Below are 27,102 nucleotides of genomic sequence, written 5' to 3' on the forward strand. Positions count from 1 at the left end.
AAAATAACGACTTGAAATTTAGACAGCTGAAGATGTTTTGATTCGACATTTTATACTGAACAGCCGTGAACCCGCAACCATCTGTATAATGATGGACCAACGGAGTCTATTGCCTGTTCTCTGTCCACCTGGACGTTTCGAACGTTCTCATTGCTGTCTCTTAGTATGTAGCATGGCGCCGGAGTCTTCGACCACTGAAGGCGCGGCAAAAGCTCTTCGTAATCAGACACTTGTTACTCCATGCAATACCATTAAATTTGTACCAAAAGAGGCAAACTAGGAAGCTGAAATCTCATTAAAAAGTGTGTTTGGAAGCGTAGCAGGCACTGCTGTTGCGCAGTAAAGAGAATAAAGAAGGAGGTGGAACCATAGCTTAATTGCTTCCCAAGGCTTCACTACATCATGAAAGACGCAGAAGGAGAAAATTTTATGTTTCTGTAATATTGACGAAAAGGGCGTTAGAAGACAAACTTAATTTCTACCTGACGTGTTTCTTGTCTTACATTGTCATTATATAGGAAGTAATGATGTCTGCTACACTACATTTTTTACCCATTTTAATCCTTCTGGTAGCACTAGATCACACTTGTTTTGCTTTGTTTGATCTTTTGTTTTTCAAATTATTCTAATTTCTCTAATGAGAAATTATTGATTTTGGAAATCCAAATGTATGAGAGGCAGTGAAATGGAAACGAGATAGGAAAGCATTGGCCAGTCGCGAGGAGGACTTGCACACTGAGGGTTCCGTACAAACTGAATTATGTATGTACTCTGCTCATCCATTCCAGGAATCGAGGATTTTGATCATGTTTGTCTGTGGCAGACACTGGTACTGGCAAGACATCCGTCCCAGGGATTCCAGGACTAACAAAAGAAATGCTTTCTTCATGTGATATAACTACAAATTAACAATGTACGGATTCTTTTCCTTTAGTTGTCGTGGGAAACCTTTCTGCTTGCCAAATGTCATGATCCTACCTCAATGGGAAGAACCTATAAGTTTTAATGAGTGAGTTTACAAGCATCAAAATATGTGACATACTCGTAAAAGGTCGTATCTTTTAAGTGCATTGACTTAGAACCTTCAATTTATACATCGCCAAGGGACCATAGAATTTAATGTGTGTCACAAATTTCAACTTGATATACCCATCCGTTCACGGGAAAAATGGTTTCGGAGAGACAAACTGCCAACAAAGTGTCTTACAACGGTTCCGTTTTTCCCGATAGAGGTACGGAATCCTAAATAGTAAGTAAACTGTTTGGTTTTTCAAAAGTAGTGGCTACAACTGTTAATACACTTACCCAACTGCGAGACCAGACGGTCAATGCCTTTATCAGGAAAGAATGTATGCGTTTACCAAGTGAACTATCATTGTACCCAGGCGTGGATCTGTTCGTCCGAAGCAAATCGATAGCAAAGTATGTAAATCGCATGGGGAGAGGTCGGGACTGCATGCAGGATGTGTAAGGGCTTCGCCTTGGCAACATGTAGCTGAGTATTATCCTACAACAGAATGATGCCGTCCTTCAACATTTCTGGGCGTTTGGATCTGATGGAGCGGTTCAATTTTTGCAAAGCGTGCACGTGGATTTCCATATTTCTGGAGCCCTGAAGAGAGACATTCGTGGTCGCCAATTTGCTTGGACGAAGAAGTGCGCCCCGGTTGCAGTAATCGTTCCGTAGACGACCGCAAACATTTTTCCGTGAAGGCACTGACCGTCTTGTATCACAGTGGGATAAACGTATTAACGGTTATCGGCATTACTTATCAGACAAGACTGACCGTCAGACAAGACTGACCGTCTTGTCTCACAGTGGGATAAATGTATTAACGGTTATGGGCATTACTTATCAGACAATAAATTGTTTACTTACTATTTTTCCATTTGCTTCGTCTTCATTTAACTGTCCCTTGTATTTGATGGAGAGCAAAGGTAACAGGCATACTACAGAAAATTCTAAGACTAAAGTGCCAATGGGTCGGACTTGTAACTCGACAAGATCAGAGGAGGTGGATCCCTGTAATTGTTCACTGGAGACCACAGAACCACAGGAGAGACACTGGAAGGTCCGGAAAGAGACGTCTTGATGACGTGAAGATGGCGGATGGAACACGACTGTACCAGATGGCTCAAAACAGGAGACAATGGAAACAAAACAAAAAATGGTTCAAATGGTTCTGAGCACTATGGGACTTAACTGCTGTGGTCATCAGTCCCCTAGAACTTAGAACTACTTAAACCTAACTAACCTAAGGACATCACACACATCCATGCCCGAGGCAGGATTCGAACCTGCGACCGTAGCGGTCACGCGGTTCCAGACTGTAGCGCCTAGAACCGCACGGCCACTCAGGCCGACTGACAATGGAAACACATGTGCGAGAAGCCGAGTGTGCTGAGAACCGAGTACTTGCTCTCCACATGTTCCGTGAGTATGCAGATTAGACTGGTGCTAATTCTATCACCCAAGTTCAAATAAAAGATTACCTCCTTGAAGTTAATAGACAACCTGAAAACTCAACCGCCGCGAACACTGGAAACGTTATTTGATAAGAACCTGCGCGCACCAGGGGCATCGCCTATTGCTTATGGTTGGAGGACCTGGACATTTCAACTGAATGATTTACTTTAAATTTTTAGATTTAATTTTACACGTCTAGTTCGTTAGGATCAAACTGAGGAGCATATCACTCAGGTCAGGTATCTTTCTAATTATAAGAAACTAATAGAAACGTGTGAGAAGCTGATTCGTTCAGGCCTTAGAGAGATGGTCACAGAAATGATTACACAAGAAAATCTGAGGAGATGCTTTCAGAACGTGAAGAAGATTCATCAGTAAGTACACGTAAACTTCCCGCAAAATACATATTTTGAAGAATACAGTGTGGAGAGTACTGTTGGACCAGCAATTGTATCCCTTTTGAAGCCATTTTGACTATTTTTCGACCGTGACTGTCTCACGAAATATGTAAAGGTTTTTTTTTAAATTACCGCTACGAGTCATAAACTTTGTCAACTAATGTATTACTTATTTATTTAGCGACATGTTTCGAGGGAATACCTCATTTTCAGGCTAAATGGCGTTACAAAAACAACTTTACAATAAGGTTATACTGATGTTACATAGTCTTGCTGTGGTTATCCTGTGGAAGAAGAGAAAACTTAGTAAGAGGTGATGTCACTTTGGAAGCTGGACTGATGTTTGCACGAAAATGTTTTGTAACGGTCACTCACCTTGTTCTTCTGGCGTGGCAGTCTCGTTGTGATGCGTTGGGGTGTTTCCGTTTCCGTGGCTCTCTTGGTCACTGTTCACAAATTGTCACCAACATAGCAGTAACTTGGAGACACGATCACAAACAGTTCTGAAGAGCAGTGGACAAGATGGCGGTCGAAATAAAGCTGGTTTCGATTTGACTATCGATTTGTCGATCTATGAGGTGTCAGATGTTTACATCTCTTCTGCACGTCTTGTTATCGTATTACAGATGTAGGTTGACGAAATACATTACAACTTGAGCACCTGTTACAATATTATTGAACTTATCAAGATATAAGCTTTTTATTTTACATATTTCTAAGCTATTGCTGGGGCTAGAGTCAAACGAATGTCATGTTATGTATCTTTTATTCTAGGAGTACGGTAATGAAATTGGAAAATAAATATGATTTTTTTAAGTCTGTCATTTCTTTCAGGATCTCTTTATTCCCCATATGGCCATGGATGAATATTTCCATTTCATTCAAGATGTCCATTTTCCAGCTCTTTTCTAAATTATGTTGTTAAATGACATCTCACATCCCACAGAGAAACCAAACGAAGTAGGAATTTATAAAATTACATGCAGTCATTACAACAAATATTACATTGGCCAAACGGGGAGAAATTTTAAAACCCGCTTTAATGAACACATTGACTGTTTCAGACTTGGCAAACCGAAGAAATCAACTATAGCGAAACATATAAATGAAAAAGGACGCAGTGTTACAATAGACAACGATCTCAAAGTACTACATAATTTAGAAAAGAGCTGGAAAATGGACATCTTTGAAGAAATGGAAATATTCATCTTGGCCACATGGGGAATAAGGAGATGAAATGACAGACTTCAAAAGTTCATACTTCTTTTCCAATGTCACTACAGTACTCCTAGAATAAAAGATACATGACAGTCGTTTGACTCTAGTCCCAGCAATAGCTTAGAAGTATGTAAAATAAATAGTTTATATCATGACATGTTCAATAATATTGTAACAGGTGCTCAATTTGTAATGTATTCCGTCAACCTACCTCTGTAATACGATAACAAGAAGTGCAGAAGAGATGTAAACATCTGACACCCCATAGATCGACAAATCGATAGTCAAATCGAAACCAGCTTTATTTCGACCGCCATCTTGTCCACTGCACTTCAGAACTGTTTGTGATCGTGTCTCCAAGTTACTGCTATGTTGGTGACAATTTGTGAACAGTGACCAAGAGAGCCACGGAAACGGAAACACCCCAGCGCATCACAACGAGACTGCCACGCCAGAAGAACAAAGTGAGTGACCGTTACAAAACATTTTCGTGCAAACATCAGTCCAGCTCCCAAAGTGACATCACCTCTTACTAAGTTTTCTCTTCTTCCACAGGATGACCACAACATTTTCGAAAAGACTATGCAACATCAGTATGACCGTATTGTAAAGTTGTTTTTGTAACGCCATTTAGCCTGTGAATGAGGTATTCCCTCGAAACATGTCGCTAAATAAGTAATACAACAGTTGACAAAGTTTGTGACTGGTAGCGGTAATTAAAAAAAAAAACCTTAAGATAATTGTACCCCTATCGCAAGCAACATATGCAACTGATGTGACCAACGATTTTGGACCCAAAATTCAGTTCTGTCAGTGGATTAAATTTTATTGATTGCACTGAGACCGGCGATCGTCGCTGTCAGCTGTTGCTATGACTTTCAGTTGTTACTACAAGATAGAAGTTTATTACACCAATGTAAAACCAAATATTCATTTGCTGTTGTCAATGCCTTGTACAAAAATACTCAAAGTAGCAGGTTGTGGCATAGGGGTTTGGGGCACTCTGTATCACCTCGTGAGGTGGCGCAGCAGTTAGCACACTGGACTCGCATTCGCTAGTGCGGAGCTTCAAACCCGCGTCCAGCCATCCTGATTTAGTTTTTCCGTAATTTCCCTAGATCGCTTTAGCCAAATGTCGGGATGGTTCCTTTGAAAGGACACGGCAGATTTCCTTCCCCATCCTGCCCTAGTCGGGGCTTGTGCTCCGTCTCTGATGACCTCGTTATCGACGGGACGTTAAACACTAATCTCCTCCTCCTCCACTCTGTATGTTTTACGGTTGGGACCGTTTCTAATGACATCACCATTCGCGCAGCCAGATGGCGTTTGTTACCCGCTATTTATGTGCAATACGCTACATTTGTCTTATGTTGTGGATCGACTGCCAGTCAGTCACAGCAACAAGCGTCGACGTTTGCAGGTCCTCCTGATTTCGCTGCAATTTTCTGGCGAACAACAGAATCATCTGCCAACGGACTCCTGTTACCGAACACATCGTTTATGTGTTACGTTGGTGTGTAAGTTAGTAGTGTTTCATTTTGAGTGTTGGTATTGCGGTTACTACGAGTTTATCTGTCGGTTGTCATTTTTTATTTGCAGTTCGCTGTTGCTATTTCTGTTTACATACTGTCATTTTGTCATTTTGAGATAGTGAGCAGAGTATGAACGCTAGAAAATTGACTGCCAAGTGGAGAAATCGAAACATTTTCCAAATATTCTTCTGTCTGAGTTCAAAAGAGGGGTGGCTGCAGCGGAGGCAGCCAGAAACATTTGCGTCGTGTATGTGGGCAATGCGACTGCTCAGGACAACGCAAGAAATGGTTTTCTCGTTTTAAGGAGGATTGTTTTGACATTAGTCACTCTCCATTTTTCAGGAAAAACTTCGTGATTTGATGAAGATCGTTTAAACGCATCAATCCACAATGATGCACGTCAGTGTACTCGAGAACTGGCAAATGTGATGAGGTGTGATCATTCCACCCTTGTGTGACATCTGCATGCAGAAGGGAAGGTTCAAAATCGGGTATACGGGTACCGCATGCTCTAAGCCAAAATCACAGAAATCAGCAGGTGGCCATATGTGCATCTCTGGTTGCTTGTCGTCGAATGGTTCGTGAACAATATCGACTATTCCTATCATTTATCGTTACTGGTAACAAGAAATGGTGTCTTTACGCTAGCGTATGGAAAAGAAAGAGACGGTTGAGCCCAACTAAAACATCAGCTCTCGTGGACCCACAAAAGATAGTCTTATGCATTTGGGGGAACAGCGACGGTGTAGTGTACTACGAATTGCTTCCCCCAGGGATACTCATCAGTGCTGGCATTTATTGTCAACAACTGAGACATCTTACAGACGCAGACCAGGAACAACGACCAGGAAGACTGCGTGAAGTGATGGTACCCCACCGTAACGCCCACCCGCGTACTGCTAGACTTGACAAAAAACACTATATAGGAGTTGGGTTAGGAATTCATTCCTGACGCGCTTTATTCATCTGATTTTGCCCCCTCAGATTTTCACCTTTTCCGCCCTCTATCGAATAGCCTTCAAGGAACTTCTTTTCCGGTTGAAAATACACTCCGAACATGGCTCGACGAATTCTTCGCCTCAAAACCACGTGATTTCTAGAGCCGCGCGATCGAAAAGTTATCCAGCATTGGCAGACTTGTAAGTATGAAGGAGAATATATTATTGATGACTCAAGCCCCTGTTATGTGTATCTGTTGTGTTTATTAATATTATGGAAAAACGCTATGAACTTATGCACTAACCCAATAGATACTGTGAATAGTAATCACATTATAATATTTCTTTGTGAAATGCCCATATCTACGTTTGCACGATGTATTCATGTTGAGGGCCGATGTGTCGGTCAGCCTCTATGTGGTTTGTAGGTGGTTTCCCACCTCCTACTCGGTGAACACCTCACTGGTATTCACGTCACGCCTCAGTTACATTTAGAAAACGTTCACACACTTTCACAAGGAATAACAGTAGGCGCATAAGTGATCTGATATATGACAGCAACATTTGTAGTTAAGATGTGAAATAGACTGATTTTGAACAGACTGCTTTGGAAATATAAAATTTACAAAGTTACATGTTTCTTGACATTAGCGCTCATTCGAAGCGGGGAAAGAATATTGTTGCTTTCACCACATTCAAATGTTAAACTGTTATTCAAATTATTTTATCTTATTCTATGTTTATGTGTCCAATGCTGTCAAGCGTTAGGAAACTTAAGTACAGAAAGGGTATAACATCATTACTCTTTCATTGTAAAAGATGTTTTTCTTTCGTCAGGAGATTTCCAGCCGTTTAATGTGAAACGCTTCCCTAATTCCCTTTCCAACAAACCTCCAAATTCTGTTAACAAAGTACATTGTTCTTTTGTTGTGGGTATTTATTACTTATAAGAGTGCAGTATAATATTCGCCACCAACGTGCTGTTACTTGTCAAAAACCCTGTTTTGATCTCATCGTCATCTACGTATGTACACCGCAATCCATCTTACGGTGTGTGGTGGAGGATACTTCAAGTACCACTATCTGTTTCCCCATTTCATGTTTCATTCGCGAATGGCGCTTAGGAAGAACGGCTGGTTCAAAATGGCTCTGAGCACTATAGGACTTAACATCTGAGGTCATCAGCCCCCTAGAACTTGAACTACTTAAACATAACTAACCTAAGGACATCACACACATCCATGCCTGAGGCAGGATTGGAACCTGCGACCGTAGCGGTCGCGCGGTTCCAGACTGAAGCACCTAGAACTGCTCAGTCACCACTGCCGGCGAAAAACGGCCGTCGATAAAGCTCCATGCGACATCTAATATCTCCGACTTTCTCGTCTTGATCATTTCGCAAGACGTATTCGGGAGGAGGTAACGTGAATTTCAGTAGTAAACTTCTCCGTGATGTACAACGCATCTCTTGTAGCGTCTGTCACTGGAATTTGTTTGTTGATCGTTTCGGTAAACTTTGGCTCGTATTAAACAATCCGGTGACGAAATACGCCCTTCTTCGTTGGGTCTTCTCTATCTGTTCTCTTACTCCTACTAGATAAGTGTCCGTACTGATGAACAACGCTCAAGAATCGATCGAACGTGTGTATTGTAAGTTACTTGTTTAGTGGACGAAATTACACTTCCTTAACGTCTTCCCAGTGAATCATAACCATGAATAAAATAGTAGTTTCCACGTTGTCGTCAAACTTATCCTTTATTTATCCAGAAAGATGCAAGAAACAGAACAGTTTAAAAAGTTGAAGACAGAAACAAAATAATTGTATTCATCTTCAGAGTAATCTCCTCTGGCCACAACATGTTTTTGTCGGCGTTTATAAACCTCTCGGAAACTGCCAGCAAATGCTTCTTTTGGAATCAATCTCAGCACAGCTGTCACCTCAGAATAATCATTGGACAGCCGTCGAAACGTGACTCAAACCGCTGTGCACTGCAACCATGATAGTTACTTACCTTATTTTTTGTAGAGTTGATAATACCTTGTGTGTATAAGATAGATCTCAGTCACATATGTCGGTGACGTCTGCAGCAGTTATAGATGTTCCCTACTGCACCTCATTCAATTTCTGTGTCAGGATTTAGGAACAGCTCTATTTGCATACATGTCTTATCATTGTACACGCTGTTTTCCCGATTAATCCGATTTCAATGTTGGAGAAAATCGCCGATTCATGGGAGCATTTTTCGCACTTCCTCGGTGTTGTCTGTGGTTATGGTTGTCCATGGTCGATCCAGACTGAGATGTATCAACAAGTTTTCTTTCCGTCCCAAAAGCGTTTGAATCATTTGTATAAACATTTTCTGGTCATTGGTCCTAATCAGCACTGTTACACCTCCGTCAGTGTTCTCTACAATTTGTAGCACGACTTTATGTTTATCAGTCTCCCCATTGTATTGCACTGTCAATTTTTCTACTCACTGCAGCCACAGCAGACATGCCTGCTTCGATTTAGTGCGTTCCTCATTACATAGCGCTTCTTAACATTTGTATTCATGTATAAGAATAGGTTTCGAATAAATTTGGACAATTAGGTATTACGTGTAACCAGCGGTGCTTGCTGAGGTATTTGCTAGTGTTGAGTGGTACTTAAGATAGGTAAATAAATTAGTGAAATCAGTGTGAAGTGAAGTAGAAATTAGAAAATAAATGAAAAACTTAGTTTAGTTTAGAAGAGTTACACACTGGCAAACAGCAGGCAGAGCAGCAGTGGCAACGGCCGGCTCTTGCAAGTCAGCACAATCAGTAGAAGCCATCGCCCTCCCCACATAAGCGGAAGCTGTCGATTCAGCCGTCAGGGCAACGCCCGACCGGCTCACGTGTTTCTCAACTGTCACATGTGATCAAAGGCCCTCGTCTACATTCCAAGAGCCACAGACCGACGTTAAGAAGACTCTTTGAGAAGCTTTTCAACGTGACAGAAGAGGCAATGACCGTGAAGTCGTTCACCTCCAGTGAAGTGAAGTAAATAAATAAGCGAGACGCAGTGGCCCGACAGTAGTTTTCAGTTCAGTTTCGGTTTGAGTTCAGTTCCAGTACAGTTCAGTCGGTGCTGAAGACCGTCATGCAGGAAAAGACTACATCGTACACAGAAGCACCAAGTCCGCCACTGTGATGGAATAGCAAACAGCAGCCTCGCCGACAGAAGTTAGAAGGTATATGAAGACTAATTTTTACGTAGCTGGGTGACTAGTGAGGACGGGAAGGGGACGGCCTCACATCAGCAGTCACCTGTGAGCTGGTGATGAAGATCTGACAGTCAAAGACTGGCAAGCTGGATTCTGTTGTTCGAGTCCGGGACACTGGCCTTCCCCCGCCGCGCCGCTCTGCTGGCCGACGCACAACACTGTCACACGCGGTCGCATAGAGAAGAGAAACACTGGGACCCCACATCCAAGGTATCACCATCCGATTCACGACTTCGTTCTCAATAACTAAACGGGCCACCTCACGATGCGCGTCTCCAGTCAACTGGGCGAAACAGCTACACGAGATACACACCGCCAGGCGTAATCAGACGCCGCCGCTCACGCAGCAGAAGGCTTTGCAAACGACACAGCTGCCGCTCTCCAGCCAGAACAATCCAGTAAGGAAACCATTGTACAAATCTTTCAATAAAAGTTATCTTATGTAAAAATGCTGTTTCATTCTACCTCATACCCGAGCCAAGGAAGAATCCACCCTGCCCACATGTTGTTAAGAGAGAAGAAGTAATTTATTTAGTGTTTTTCACCCTGACATAATGCTTTAGAATCAAGTGCCCTGTGCAGTAATGCTCATGCTGTCAATTGACTAGCATCAAAAGAGGTGACCCAGTTACAATAGCAACCACTATGCTCCATTGTCTATATAACGTTCTGTGTTGTCTTCTGACTATTTGTTCCAGCCAAAATGAGTGTAGACGTGTAGAATACGATGTGGCTCGTGTGGCGAGTCTCGGCTGCGGCATGTCTAATTGTGAGGTACAGCGAGGTGACGAGGCGGTGGCGTGTTGCAGGTGCCAGCGGCCTGCACCTGGCCATCGCGTACAACAACAACGAGCTGGTGCAGGACCTGGTGGAGGCGGGCGCCAGTGTGTCCCAGCGCGCCATTGGTAAGTGGCTGCCCCTCCTAAGAGCTCTGAAAGACGTCAGGACATTGCGTACCGACGTGGCGTGACGTGTAACTGTGCGATAGAGTCCACAGAGTATGCAGTCGTCGATGCGCTATGACCAGTTTTTGTCCAAAGCGCTGAGCGAGAACATCCATTCGTTCAAAAGAGGAGGCCGATATCGTTTGCGCGTCACGCTGCAAAGACAGAATTGAGGCGCGCACACACAATCTCTCTCTAACGACTGTGCAGTAACTATTCGGTAAAAAAGATCGTTTTTTCGTTACTTACAGCTGCGTGATGACATGCCCTTCATTTCTTTAATGATCACAGTTATTGTTTGTACTTACGTAAGACACTGCATGAATTTAGAAAAAGTTTGCAATAAAAAATAGGTTTCATTATGATTTTGTGCTTGGTGCATATTACATAATATTTTGCTGCATATTAAATTTAACTAAGATATCGAATTTTTCCTTAAACTTTGGTGGGGGCCTCTATCTCCAGCAATTTTGAGGAAAGTGATCTGATTTTGCACAGTCATATCCGATGGCGGATGCCAGCGATAAAGTGAGAATAAAATATCTACAACATTCCTCATATTTCATAAACGATCCGACCGAGCGAGGTGGCGCAGTGGTTAGACACTGGACTCGCATTCGGGAGGACGACGGTTCAATCCCGCGTCCGGCCATCCTGATTTAGGTTTTCCGTGATTTCCCTAAATCGCTCCAGGCAAATGCCGGGATGGTTCCTTTGAAAGGGCACGGCCGACTTCCTTCCCAATCCTTCCCTAATCCGATGAGACCGATGACCTCGTTGTCTGGTCTCCTTCCCCAAAACAACCCAACCCCCCTCATAAACGATCCGAGAAACAGAAATTAGATTTTGGCGAATGATAGCACGCAAAGAGGAGAGTATTTTGCAATACGGTTATTATGCAAACTTTCATTATCTACCATGGCATTTCCACTAACTATAGACTTCTTCGATGAAAAATGTAATTTTTAAGGACCATCGGTAGATGGTGAAAAGAGACATGGTATGGATTTTGGAACCAAAGTGAAGACGTTATACTTTTATTTTTATACCGAGGATAGGCTTTTTATAAGTTACTGGCCTTACTTTTCCTCAGTTTATCCTTAATTAAATTAGTAAATCAATCTTTCAGAATTCTCTCGCAGCTCCGTCTGCACAACATGTTAGTGACTTGACACTGCGTAAAATCCACTGTGTTTTGGCAAAAGAAGCAAATTTTAATATGGCAACAAGGCAAATGTACGTTTTACTCAAAATTCGCCACTCATGACGCTTTCTTGTAAGTTACAAGTGGTTTACAAGCCAGCAGAAAATTAATTTATGCTTTAGTTGCATTTTCAGAAAAATTATTTCTAGATACTAACCAAAGCAGAGATAACGGTAGATCTTTTTGAATGGTTTACAGACGAATGGAAAAACTGGTAGAAGCCGACCTCGGGGAAGATCAGTGTGGATTCCGTAAAAATGTTGGAGCACGTGAGGCAATACTGACCTTACGACTTATCTTAGAAGTAAGATTAAGGAAAGGCAAACCTACGTTTCTAGCATTTGTAGACTTAGAGAAAGCTTTTGACAATGTTAACTGGAATACTCTCTTTCAAATTCTAAAGGTGGCAGGGGTAAAATACAGGGAGCGAAAGGCTATTTACAATTTGTACAGAAACCAGATGGCAGTTATAAGACTCGAGAGGCATCAAAGGGAAGCAGTGGTTGGGAAGGGAGTGAGACAGCGTTGTAGCCTCTCCCCGATGCCATTCAATCTGTATGCTGAGCGAGCAGTAAAAGAAACAAAAGAAAAATTCGGAGTAGGTATTAAAATCCATGGAGAAGAAATAAAAACTTTGAGGTTCGCCGATGACATTGTAATTCTGTCAGAGACAGCAAAAGACTTGGAAGAGCAGTTGAACGGAATGGACAGTGTCTTGAAAGGAGGATATAAGATGAACATCAACAAAAGCAAAACGAGGATAATGGAATACAGTCGAATTAAGTCGGGTGTTGCTGAGGGAATTAGATTAGGAAATGAGTCACTCAAAGTAGACAAGGAGTTTTGCTATTTGGGGAGCAAAATAACTGATGATGGTCGAAGTAGAGAGGATATAAAACGTAGACTGGCAATGGCAAGGAAAGCGTTTCTGAAGAAGAGAAATTTATTAACGTCGAATTTAGATGTAAGTGTAACGAAATCTTTTCTGAAAGTGTTTGTATGGAGTGTAGGAAAGTATGGAAGTGAAACATGGGCGGTAAACAGTTTAGACAAAAAGCGAGTAGAAGCTTTTGAAATGCTACAGAAGAATGCTGAAAATTAGATGGGTAGATCACGTGATTAATGAGAGGTACTGAACACAATTGGGTACAAAAGACATTTTCGGCCAAACATGACTAGAAGAATGGATCGGTTGATTGGACACATTCTGAGTCATCAAGGAATCACCTATTTGGTACTGGAGGGAAGTGTGGACGGGAGGGGGGGGGGGGAGGGGGGTAAAAGTCATAGAGTGAGACCAAGAGATGGATACAGCAGGGAGATTCAGAAGGTGAAGATTGCAGTATTTATTCGAAGATAAAGAGGCTTGCACAGGGCAGAGTAGCATGGACAGCTGCTTCAAACCAGTCTCTGGACTAAGGACCACAACAACAATATATTTATTTCTTAAACACTCTTACCTAGCTACTTTACCGGCTTCAGCTGGGAGGAGATAAATTTGCGGCCAAATAATATAGTTACTTAGTTAATATTTAATAAAATACTATTCATTCTATTTTCACACTTTATAATTTTCGTTACAGCATTTGGTTATTACAAGCTTTTTCAAAAATAGAGGCTGTAGTTTCAGGTATATATTCCCTAAATGTAGGCAACAAAAAAATTCACTGCAACGCGTGTTCAGTAATGTTTGGAATCCGAGTTATGGCCTTAAAGTTAGTGACATTCACTGAAACGTTTTTCTTCCCTCAGATAGTTGCCATGACAAAATATGTTAACCGGATAGTTAATTCCGAAGCGAAGGGTTCATTGAGTGTCGTGCTCGACATTCGACACGTTATCAAATCAGGACCTGGCAGAGACACAATTCCTGTACAGAAAGGCGGACGGCACGATGTTTCTAGAAGGATTGGTACAGACAGCAATGATTCCAGACCAAATGACATTTGAACTTCTCCATCACCTTATGTGCACTCATTAGAATTTTACATCTCTGGTTTGGAGAGGGTACGACGAATTTCTGCAACTTCAGTTGTAGATGAAGATACTGTGGATCCTGTGCAAACGACTACTTCTCTCAGTACACGAAGGTTAGTTTTGCAAGTGAATCTTTTTCCTAAGACTGTGTGGAGACTGTCGCAAGATCAACAATTGTGTCCTCATCATTTTCAACGTGTGCAGTTCCTGTCACCAGCAGATTACGCCGCACGAGTTATGGTGTGCCAGCGGTTCGTGGAACAGTGTGCTACAAATCTGAACTTTCCTACAGTACCTTGGTATTGTTCACATATGAAGTACAATTCAGGCAAGATGTCATAACAAACTTCCGCGATCAGCATACATGGTCACATGAAAAGGCACATACAGCTGTTCTGCCTGTCACTAAGAACATTTCTCCCTCAGGTTGTAGGCCAATATCATTGGTAATCGATTAGTTCGACGGAAAGCCAATATTCCGGCAAGAAGAGGGTATTCTGATAATCTGTTTCGAAGGACCTATCTCAGAAACCAAGCATTTCTGGGCATATCTTGTAATGACCTTTTGTTGTTACCTGCATATGATGGATGTTGTTGATGTTGTTGTGGTCTTCAGTCCTGATCCTGGTTTGATGCAGCTCTCCATGCTACCCTATCCTGTGCAAGTTTCTTCATCTCCCAGTACCTACTGCAACCTACATCCTTCTGAATCTGCTTAGTATATTCATCTCTTGGTCTCCCTCTACGATTTTTACTCTCCACGCTGCCCTTCAATACCACATTGGTGATCCCTTAATCCCTCAGAACATGTCCTACCAACCGATCCCTTCTTCTAGTCAAGTTGTGCCACAAACTCCTCTTCTCCCCAATTCTATTCAATACCTCCTCATTAATTATGTGATCTACCCATCTAATTTTCAGCATTCTTCTGTAGCACCACATTTCGAAAGCTTCTATTCTCCTCCTGTCCGAACTATTTATCGTCCATGTTTCACTGTCATACATGGCTACACTCCATACAAATACTTTCAGAAACGACTTCCTGACACTTACATTTATACTCGTTGTTAACAAATTTCTCTTCTTCAGAAAGCTTATTGTGGACTGTGTTTGCATGGAACGGACTGGATTCTCTGGTCCAAGTGATTTTTGGATGCATTATATCTAGCTTGACATGTCAGGTGATGAGACACACTTAGCGTGGGCAGGCCTGACTGGAGTGAGTGGAGTGCCGTTTGCAGGCAGCTTCTTCCTGCCGCGCGACCAGCAGCGGCCGCGGCCGGCGCGCCACACGGACTACGAGGGCCTGGCCTACTTGGGCGAGTTCCCGCTCGCCTGGGCCGCCTGCTGCGCCAACGAGAGCGTCTACAACCTGCTGCTCGACCACGGCGCCGACCCCGACGCCCAGGACTCCTTCGGCAACATGATCCTCCACATGGTCGTCGTCTGCGACAAGCTGGTCAGTCCCAAACGGCGCTCCGCCATTCATTACACATCATCCCAAAAATACAAGAATCGCTTCGTATTAAGTTCACTCTGGCTATAAAAACTGCATATTACCATCAATGCAGGGTGGTCCATTGATCGTGACCGGGCCAAATATCTCGAAATAAGTGCCAAACGAAAACACTACAAATAACGAAACTTGTCTAGCTTGAAGGGGGAAACCAGATGGCGCTATGGTTGGCCCGCTAGATGGCGCTGCCATAGGTCAAACGGACATCAATTGCGTTTTTTTAAATAGGAACCCCCATTTTTTATTACACATTCATGTAGTACGTAAAGAAATATGAATGTTTTAGTTGGGCCACTTTTTTCGCTTTGTGATAGATGGCGCTGTAATAGTCCCAAACATATGGCTCACAGTTTTAGACGAACAGTTGCTATCAGGTACGTTTTTTAAATTAATATACAGAACGTAGGTACGTTTGAACATTTTATTTCGGTTGTTCCAATGTGATACATGTACCTTTGTTAACTTACCATTTCTGAGAACGCATGCTGTTACAGCGTGATTACCTGTAAATACCACATTAATGCAATAAATGCTCAAAATGATGTCCGTCAACCTCAATGCATTTGGCAATACGTGTAACGACATGCCTCTCAACAGCGAGTAGTTCGCCTTCCGTAATGTTCGCACATGCCTTGACAATGCGCTGACGCATGGTGTCAGGCGTTTTCGGCGGATCACGATAGCAAATATCCTTCAACTTTCACCACAGAAAGAAATCCGGGGACGTCAGATCTGGTGAACGTGCGGGCCATGGTATGGTACCAATCCACCTGTCATGAAATATGCTATCCACATCGCTTCAACCGCACGCGAGCTATGTGCCGGACATCCATCATGTTGGAATTACATCGCCATTACGTCATGCAGTGAAACATCTTGTACGAACATCGGTAGAATATTACGTACGAAATCAGCATATATTGCGCCATTTAGATTGCCATCGATAAAATGAGGGCCAATTTTCCTTCCTCCCATAATGCTGCACCATACATTAACCCGCCAAGGTCGCTGATGTTCCACTTGTCGCAGTCATCGTGGATTTTCCGTTGCCCAATATTGCATATTATGGCGGTTTACGTTACCGCTGTTGGTGAATGACGCTTCGTCGCTAAATAGAACGCGTGCAAAAAATCTGTTATCGATCCGTAATTTTCTCTTGTGCCCAGTGGCAGAACAGTACACTACGTCCAAAGTCGTAGCCATGCAATCCCCGGTGCATAGAAATGTGGTACGGGTGCAATCGATGTTGATGTTGCACTCTCAACACCGAAGTTTTTGAGATTCCCGATTCTCGCACAATTTGTCTGCTACTGATGAGCAGATTAGCCTAGACAGCAGCTAAAACACCTACTTGGGCATCATCATTTGTTGCAGGTCGTGGTTGACGTTTCACGTGTGGCTGAACACTTCCTGTTTCCTTAAATAACGTAACTATCTGGCGAACGGTCCGGACACTTGGATGATGTCATCCAGGATACCGAGCAGCATACATAGCACACGCCCGTTGGGCATTTTGATCACAATAGCCATACATCAACACGATATCGACCTTTTCCGCAATTGGGAAACGGTCCATTTTAACACGGGTAATGTATCACGAAGCAAATACCGTCAGCACTGGCGGAATGTTACGTGATACCACGTACTTATACGTTTGTGACTATTACAGCGCCATCTATCACAAAGCGGAGAAAGTGGTCCAACTAAAAGATTCATATTTTATCACGTACTACACCAATACGTACTAAAAAATGGGGTTTCCTATGTAAAAAAAAAAACACAGTTGATATCCGTTTGACCTATGACAGCGCCATCTAGCTGGCCAAGCATAGAGCCATCCGGTTTCCCCCTTCAAGCTAGACGAGTTTCGTTCTTTGTAGTTTTTTCGTTTGATGCTTATTTCGTGAGATATTTGGCCCGGTCACTATCAGTGGACCACCCTGTATATCCAGGCAGTGTTATCTGGTAACATTGCGGTCAGACGAATTGCAGCCACTTGTACGACAACATTACTTCCCCGGTAATGTTTGCGGCTATACGGTTACTTGTAAGTGTTTATATGGGTGCCACACAATAGGCTATTTTCCTATGTGATAAATATGGCTTGGATTGTTGTTATTCTGATTCATTATAGCATTTATGTTCAATATTCACATATCATATCTCTTCTTTGTATGTAATTAGAGCATAAAAATCATTAAATATCAAGATGTGGTCACGTGATCGAAAACGCTCTATTATTGGCTGATGCTCTGGTGACGGCACAGGCTAGTAGTGTTACCCGAAGATACGAGGCTTTTGCGTTGTTTTCCTGCAAGCAGTCTAGCTCTTTAGTTATGAAAACCCCATCACCATTTTTAAGTAACAATAGAAAGTAATTTTGTGAATACTGATAGTGGAAGCATTGCGAAAGTTGATGCATTTGTGCTCCACCAATGTAGAACGGCGATGTGTGTTTTCCTGCAAGCAGTCTAGCTCTTTAGTTATGAAAACCCCATCACCACTTTTAAGTAACAATAGAAAGTAATTTTGTGAATACTGATAGTGGAAGCATTGCGAAAGTTGATGCATTTGTGCTCCACCAACGTAGAACGGCGATGTGTGCAACGAAGGATATAGTTTTCCTTGCTGCCTGCAAACACGCTCAAAAATCAGGAACTGTAGAACTTTTACAAATGTGTCTGTATATTGTAACTAGATTGTTGACTGTCAGTCATGGGCTGCGACCGAAAGCACAATGAAATTATTCTTGGCAAAACTTAGTGCCGATTTCTTCTCTAGAAGACACTTAGCAGAGATAACGCTGGCAGCAGGCTTTCGGTGGCGCAGCTGACAGCGCATCCGATCGGAAATGACGTGGTCGTGTGTGCGGATCCTGTAAGGGGCATATATTTTTAAACTTTTTACACAAAATACGCAAATAACGTTAGCAAGTACTGATTGTAGCAGTTGTTCCGATTTTGGGGTGCATTATATCTAGCTTCACATTAGTCTTAGTCTAAGAAATAGAAAACAGAGCATAAACGCATATGCTTTGCGAACAAACAGTTCCTTTTTTCGGAAGCATTGCTAGTAATGAAGATATCACTTTATGCCAACAGTACAACAAGTGTTAGGACGACAAGGTTACACGGAGAGATATAAAGTGTGTACAACACGCAGATGACACGAACGTAAGGGCTGTTTTGCTTGTGAGTATAAACTAACATTAGCGTCTGAAGCAGACTTAGTTCGTATTTATGTGAGATGATGAAACTGCAAAAGTTTAAGCAATAAGAATTCTAGTTGGACAGTGCGAATATAAAAACATTGTTTCTAATAAACAAAATAGCGTTTGGTTACCTTAATTAGAAAACATCATTTTTAACGTGACATGTGAACAGTGACTGCAAATATAAGCGCATGTAAACAACAAGAAAAACAGAATAATATTCTATTTCTGATCTGTGTGGTGAAGTTCTGTAATTGTGGTTTGGTTTCCGTGTGAGAGGACTGTCGAGTCGTTTTACAAATAAGTTAAAATGTTTTTCCGGATTAGATTCGAAACAGCGATCTGTGGACACCATCTTATATAATCCGACGGTCTAACGTGCTTAACAACTGAGCAATCGAATAATGGAGGTGTAGTTGAGTAAAACGACAATTTTCAGTAAGAGTTTAATTTCGTTGAATGACACTGTCCTTCGTTGCAAGAGTGGGAGAGCATATCTTGTGGTAAGTTAATGTTAACTTCACAGTGCAACACATTTTTACTTAAGTTAGTGAACTCGTGCGTCGACGTGGTGGCAATTTGCTGCTACCGTGAACCACATTGCGACTTCTCATTCTCTGCAGTTTCTGTAGAGGTATTTGTGCAGTGTGGCACTACACACCATTTGTAACCCATTTTCCAAAACGTAAATTCCAAAACAAGACATCACTGTGAATTAGCGTTGTGGCAGTAGGAGCAGCGAGCTACCCAGTGACTTCACAGGCATCATATGACTTGAACGGAGCGTTTTAGGGGCTTTGAGATTTTTTGAATTGCATTTCCATTTTTATAAAAGAATACTGCAACTCAAGTGTAAAAAAAAAAAGAATATTAGGAGCACAATTAATTATTTAAGACAATTTCGAGTAAACAATCAAATACCTATTGCCATAAAATAAGCAAGCGTGAGCTAGCGGAAGTGTCTGCGCCTCTCTCACCTTCACATCATACCAGTTAGGAAGGACAAGAGAATAAAAATGGAATCCTCCTAGGATGACTTTGTTGTCTGTCTGTCTGACCGACTGTTAAGAATTCTTTTTCTCAGGAACAGGTACCAGCATCAACCTGCAATTTATGACACACACTGATTTCCCTGATCGCTTGCCGCTGTAAACAAATTAAGCTTATAAGTGAGTGTAATCGAAATATATGGCCGTTTATATCACATATTTTGACATTCGCAAATTTCCTTATCTAAACTTACGTGGTACTTCCCGTTGACATAGAACAATGAAATTTGGTCAAAAGTAATATTTCACACTAAAAGTAAGGTAAGAAATCCGAGAGTTGTTAATTTGTAATTATCTTACACGAAAAAAAATTTTTTGTCACTTCTTATGCGACTGTGTACATGTCTGCCTGTCTATAAAGAGAGCAACGGGCAATCTATTCAAGTTGAAACTCATGTGACACGCTAAGGTTTTTGGTCCGTTGGTGGCATGAACACCTTTAAGCACCTTTAATCACATACTTCGATAACTTGCCAGTGACCCGCCAGGTTAGCCAAGAGCGCTAATGTGCTGCTTCCTGGACTTGAATAGGCGCGCCGGCCCCGGATCGAATCCACCCGGCGGATTAACGGCGACGACCGGTGTGTCGGTCAGCCTGGATGCGGTTTTCAACACCCCACTAGGTGAATACTGGGCTGGTCCCCATGTACCTCGTCAGTTGCACAGCTCACAGACATTTGAAACACGTTCGCACTATTTGATGGCTCACACTAGACGCAGACAGCTGTGGTACACTACTTCCATCTGAGGGGGCACGGGTTGGCGCCAGGAAGGGCATCTGGCCTCCCTCTGACACTAACATTACCAAATCCGTAGTAACAGGGCCGACACCGCGTTGAGGTGAGAAAATGGCCTAAGGAAATGATGACTTCGATATCTTGACAGGAAATGATGACTTCGATATCTTGCCAGTATCAATATTGATAACAAGGAAAAATTGCCGAAATTCTATATTTCTGGGATGGATGACCTATATACGTAATTTTACGGAACCCTCGGTGCACAAATCCTAATCGCGCTTATCCCGATTTTTTTATCTGGGTGGAATGTTTCAGAGAAATTACCTTTTTCAGAATTTTACCATAATGCCAAATACAATTTCGAATATCATGTACAAGCAAATGGTCTGAGAATTCCTAAAACACCACACTCTGTGGCGTCTGCTTACCTTTGTTGAGCACTTTAAAAATTACCTATACGGGAATAAAGTGTGACGACAGTCCTAGGCGCCTGCAGGTAGGCTACACTTTTGCTCTTGTGCTTGCTAGCAGGCATGCAGCCTCAGAAGGGTGCCTAGGAGTTGCCTGTCTGCAAAGGCACCATTACAGTTTGTCTGTGTACAGGTACATACTTAATATGCTCAACAGAGGCGGGTGGGTGCCACCGATTGTGTTGCGGAAAGGGGCGGGGGGGGGGGGGGGGGGGCTTTGACAGACCCTTTGCCGTTTTATTCGTTCATGTGTTAATGTTGTACTTCTCCATGATCAGGCAACAGGAGCGCACGAAACAGGAGGGCTGTAAAAGCATGAGCATCCTTAGCTGCTTCAGATCATGTTCAAATTTCGTCGAATATTTTTGAACGGTCCCTAGTGGTTCCACCCTGCATAACATAGCAAAACTTACGGTCACACTACATTCCAAAGGGGCCTGATCATGTCCAATGGGGTTTATACCTCACGATGTCCTTAGAGTAGGATTAAATCGTCCGAGTGGTGTCATCAGTGTCGAACATTGTCAAGTACATCGTACTGTTGCTCATTGCACTGGACCTGGTGTTTTCGACAGTGAAATGTGTAGAAAACAACATTCCAAGGAAATTGGTGGTTTCATTGATGCCCTTGCGGTACCTCTTGAGGACTTTTCGTGTCATTTCAGAGCAGTGGTGTACCGGGTGATCAAAAAGTCAGTATAAATTTGAAAACTTAATAAACAACGGAATAATGTAGATAGAGAGGTAAAAATTGACACACATGATTGGAATGACATGGGGTTTTATTAGAACCAAAAAAAACCATATTGCTAGACGCGTGAAAGGTCTCCTGCGCGCGTCGTTTGGTAATGATCGTGTGCTCAGCCGTCGCTTTCGTCATGCTTGGCCTCTCAGGTCCCCAGGTCCGTGCGATCGTGCTGTTATTGGCTTTGGGGTTACCTGAAGTCGCAAGTATATCATGATCGACCGACATCTCTAGGGATGCTGAAAGACAACATCCGACGCCAATGCCTCACCATAACTCCGGACATGCTTTGCGATGCTGTTCACAACATTATTTCTCGACTACAGCTATTGTTGAGGAATGATGGTGGGCATATTGAGCATTTCCTGTAAAGAACATCATCTTTGCTTTGTCTTACTTTGTTATGTTAATTATTGCTATTCTGATCAGATGAAGCGCCAACTGTCGGGCATTTTTTGTACGTTTGTATTTTTTTGGTTCTAATAAATCCCCATGTCATTCCAAGCATGTGTGTCAACTTGTACCTCTCTATCTACATTATTCCGTGATTTATTCAGTTTTCAAATTTATACTGACTTTTTGATCACCCGGGAAATTGAAATTTTTTCCATGGCCAGGCCAACCATAAGAAAACGGCATGATTTCAATGCTGGGTATCGCGGCAAAAGGAGGGATGTACCGTGTGTAGGAGGGAATGTGATGACCTTTTCCATGAACTGATGTGTCGCCTTTTTCCGCACAGATCGATGCCTTGCTGTGGAAGCGTCTCCGAGCCCAAGGATGAAGCCGCAGTGCACCACGCTTTTGTACCACTACAGGTTGTAGGCACTTTTGAGTGATCCTTTAATCGTGTTGCGCAGTGTGTGTATATAGATAAAGATATACAGTAACGTCAATGTCTCCCGTTACACCAGGAGCGAATTTTCATACATTATTTACCGTTGACATCATACTACAGACAGAGATTTTCACAATGCAGAACCCGAGCAAACTGAGCAGTGAGTATCATTCTGTGGTGTATGGCGAAGAGTCTCACTTATGTTTGTGGCTGTCACAGCAACACCATCGTGTGCCTAGACGACTTGGTGAAAGTTCACAGGATACAGTGGTTCTCGAACTCCATATAACCGCAACCCCTGAATCATGGTGTGGTGGTGAGGTGTGGCTGAGTGTAAGATTAGAGGACGGATTTGGTAATAATTGTTGAAGGGGTGGTGAACGTTCAGCAGCATATGGCAAGAATGGCAGACCCCGTTGTCATACCCTTCATCATCAGGATACCAAATAGTGTATTGCAGCAGGATAATGCCATACCTGATACTGCAAGTCACACCACAAATACCTTTAGGAATGTACGAATCCTATACTGGCCTGCCCACTCCCCTAACCTGTCACCTATAATGAACATCAGGGACGTAATAGGAAGACATATAGTTTCACACGAGCCTCTATCTAGCAATCTTCCTTAACTAACACAGCATGTGGTGCAAGCATGGCAAGAAATTCCTGTAGGTGACATTCAGAGGCCGTTTATGTGACAACAAATACGCGTTTTTATTCGTACCCGTGTTAGTCACACTTAAATCTAGTACTGATGCCGGCCATTAATTTCGAAAGGAATGAGAGTGTAATCAGTTAATAACCGTTATGCGATGAACTTCACGATGTTTCATAAATATCGGACTGATACTGCATGGTGTAACATCTTCCATTTCCATCAGTGTATAAGCTCCCATGACTTAATTATGGAATAGATCGCAGAACACCGATGATAGCAATCAGACACGAGTATAGAACTGACTGACCGTTCGCTGGGTGGATGTATAAATATCAGCCGCAAGGAACACAACGATCCGGTTCAGTCACATGACAAGACTGCCATTTGCTGGGATATAGAAGTGTGTGCAACACCTGGGTTCCACTGAATTCCCATCAGAGCGCTCATACACTCAACCTCCACCTTTCAACTACCACCTTGACTTAAGCACAATGGAGAAATGAACGCTAAGAGGATTAATAAAATGACCCCATAGATGAGTAGTAGAAAAGGATTTCACACAACCTATAATTTAATAAAGCTACTAATCAGTCTCTAAGCTCAATATTTATCAAAATGGGCAGGAAATGAAATCTGACTACTAAATAATAAACAAATTAAATATCACAAAGAGATTTATTTTATGTAATAAACGTATAAATATACGATTCACTGAACAATGCTTAAATAGAAGAAGGGCGCAAAATAATGGTGTTGAGAATAATTAGTTGACAAGTTTTTTAAATGGGCACTCACTGTGAATGCTGAATCTCTTATGAATGGGTCAGTCAACAGAGATAATGATAAACCCAGACTGTGCGACAGAATGCCACTCAGAAATGAGAACTCTGTGAAAAATGTATGTACAAAATTGTGAGTAATGTAGCGCCAAGACGACAGCATTCGCTACTGAGGGCTTCATAGAAGAATTACAGCTCCTTATCAAGCCGGTGTTGCAAGTATTTTACCATCAAGATCTCACGCGGTGTGTGGACAGCAAGCAGCAATCGGATGGTGCAGCCGCTGATCTACGTACTGCTGGGCTCTCTGATGATCAATGATCGCGGATAAAACCGCAATGAGATAAATTCCAGGAGAAGATACTATCAATAGACCTGTTCTCCCTCGCGGTCCAGAGGAGACACTTTTCATCTCAAGCACAGCGCACCGACACCGAAAATTTGTGCTTCTTGACCCAACCACACTCGAATGTTTCAAATTTTAGGAGGCTGTGGAAAAATGCGTCAATCATCTGTGTTCACTGTACTTCGCAAAATTTCACCAAGACCGCTAGCAATATTTTTGTACCAATCGTGGTCATTGCCGCCAATTTTCAGTAGGGCTCTGTAACGTCATATCGCATCGTGTTGAGTTGCCTAGTCAGTTCTCTGTATTTCCCGCGACACGCGAAAGGAGACATGAAGATTGCCGTCCAAAAGGAACAAAGTATCGTCCGGGCGCTAGGTGCTGGTGTGTCGGGCGTCCCGTGGCTTCAGACGTCAAACTGTGAGAACTACTGAAAACAATAGTAACTCTTGGCGTCACTCAGGCAAAGCCCAGAAATGAATTGGAATAAAACATTTAGCACAGAAACCAGAAAGTCTCACTTGCTGTCGCTTCATGTCTAACATAGTGGCCAAGAATCGTAGCAGGTCGGCTGCCATGGGGATCCGGCACATGCTACAGTCCACTCCCCATCTTATTCGCAGAAAAACCAGCCTGGCCCAGCCCGACTTCTTGTTTTTCTGACACACTCAATGCAAGTGGCCTTCGTCCAGCCCCATCTCGCATACATAAGAACGACAGAAGGGCAAGCAATGCCCCAAAATCTGTTAAAATATCATGAATAAAAACCAAAGTCTTCATTACCAATATGACTTTCAGCAATGACCTATCCTGGCCCGCCCCCACTGACACGCATAATAAAATGATATCAAATAAAAGAAATGAGAAAAATGAGAAGAGACAGGACACATTAGCCTTGCAAACTCTTATAACCCCCCTAGTCAGAATTTATTTGCTTTTGACAGTGGTTGACTAACTTAGAGTAACGATAGTTTGCCAATCGCTCAAAAAAATCTGAATAGTAGCTACTAACATGTCACTACATAGGACATGTCCGAGTCAAGTACTGACAGCAAAAAGGGGAAGTCTCATTCCGACTGATAAACAAACCGCATCCGACGCAGAAACGCACTCAGAGACGCCTCAGTCATCCACAGAGGCAATCGTACAATCACGGAAAGTCTAGAAGATGTGATTGGAAATTCGTCCATCTGGTCTTTGCAAACTTCGCATTTACTTGAACAATTAAAATTCAGACCGGAGGCCTACTCAAATACAGTCACGCTCTTCCACGAAGCAAAGTGGTAGACAATATTTTTATGCTTGTGGATTTAAACCATGACACTCTGTCATACCGCATCCCTGATCAAGAAATATGACTTGTACAAGGTTGATTGATGACTGATGGTCGCTTCATCTCACATGCAACCAGTTTCCATAAATTTGTAGTAATAGGCACACCTCTCTCAGACAGATAAATGCAGCTATTTTAAATGTGACATATAATTCGCGAGACATTCGGTAAATTTTGAAATGAAAAATGACATTGTGTAACATATTATTCACAGCAATTTGTATGGACAGTATGAAATATGTACAAAGAAATATTTACCTAGACAAAATTCGTTAAAAATGTTATACAAAAAATTAAAGAAATGCCAGGACCATTGGGATAAATAAGTAAGTTTACGAAATAAGATTTATATCTGAGTGACCCCTATTCTACGAGGGCGGTTCAGAAAGTAACCTCCGATTGGTCACAGTGCGGGTTGTGGGGGGAGTAGCGACGCCATCTGTGCGTTCACGCACTCAACAAGTCAGTCGGCATGAAGCCGTGGTCGGGTGAACGTCGTACCTGCGCTAGTTTAGTTTTTGTGGCAGTTTGAAATGTGTGCTGCAATAGAAAACCCCGCCAAATGTGAAGTGCGTGCTGTCATAAGGTTTTTTACAGCCAAAGGATATTCTGCAGCAGCTATTCATCGTGAGCTTTGTGCCGTGTACGGACCAAGAGTTATGAGTGAAGGAGTTGTCCGTGAATGGGTACGTTTATTTAAAAGTGGACGAGATAACGTTCATGATGAAGAGAGGAGTGGTAGACCATCATTGGTGACTGACGAACTCGTTCAGACAGTTGATGCAAAAGTTCGTGAAAATCGACGTTTCTCAATGTCGGAGTTGTCTACTGGTTTTCCACAGATTTCTAAGACTCTCTTGTACGAGATAGTGACAGCAAGATTGGGTTACCGTAAGTTCTGTGCACGATGGGTGCCCAAAATTCTTACCGACCACCACAAAACTCAAAGAATGGCCTCTGCATTAGACTTTCTGTCACGTTATGAGGACGAAGGAGAACCATTGTTAAACAGAATCGTGACCGGTGACGAAACCTGGATTAAGTACGTGAACCCTGAGACAAAAGAACAATCAAAGATGTGGGCACATTCAAATTCGCCTACCAAACCAAGAAAAGCCTCGCAAGATTTTTCTGCCAGAAAACTGATGGCAACGGTGTTTTGGGATGCCAAAGGGGTGTTGTTGGTTGAACTCATGGAACGTGGTACAACCATTAATCAAGACGTGTACTGTGAAACAATAAAAAAGTTACGATGGGCTATACAGAACAAACGCCGTGGTATGCTGACTTCCGGTATCGTTTTTTGCACGATAACGCCCGTCCTCACTCTGCTCGCAGAACAACGGCCCTTCTTGAGTCCTTCAAGTGGGACGTTATCAACCATCCACCTTACAGCCCAGACCTGGCGCCAAGTGATTATCACCTCTTCATGCATTTGAAGAAATGGCTCGGGTCACAGCGGTTTGATGACGACGAAGAGCTCAAAGATGC

The 27,102-nt window shown here is 42.6% G+C and overlaps 1 protein-coding gene across 1 annotated transcript in view; it reads left to right on the forward strand.

Annotated features, from left to right (window-relative positions):
- LOC124565314 overlaps positions 1-27,102 on the forward strand; it is a 313,140-nt gene that overhangs the window by 98,100 nt on the left and 187,938 nt on the right. Inside the window, exons 5-6 of the mRNA XM_047131016.1 lie at positions 10,609-10,704; positions 15,166-15,383. Of these exons, the coding sequence (XP_046986972.1) occupies positions 10,609-10,704; positions 15,166-15,383 (314 nt within the window). The remainder of the gene's footprint in view (positions 1-10,608; positions 10,705-15,165; positions 15,384-27,102) is intronic.

Source organism: Schistocerca americana, chromosome 1 (assembly GCF_021461395.2).
Source record: "Schistocerca americana isolate TAMUIC-IGC-003095 chromosome 1, iqSchAmer2.1, whole genome shotgun sequence".
In the NCBI taxonomy this organism is placed as follows: domain Eukaryota; kingdom Metazoa; phylum Arthropoda; class Insecta; order Orthoptera; family Acrididae; genus Schistocerca; species Schistocerca americana.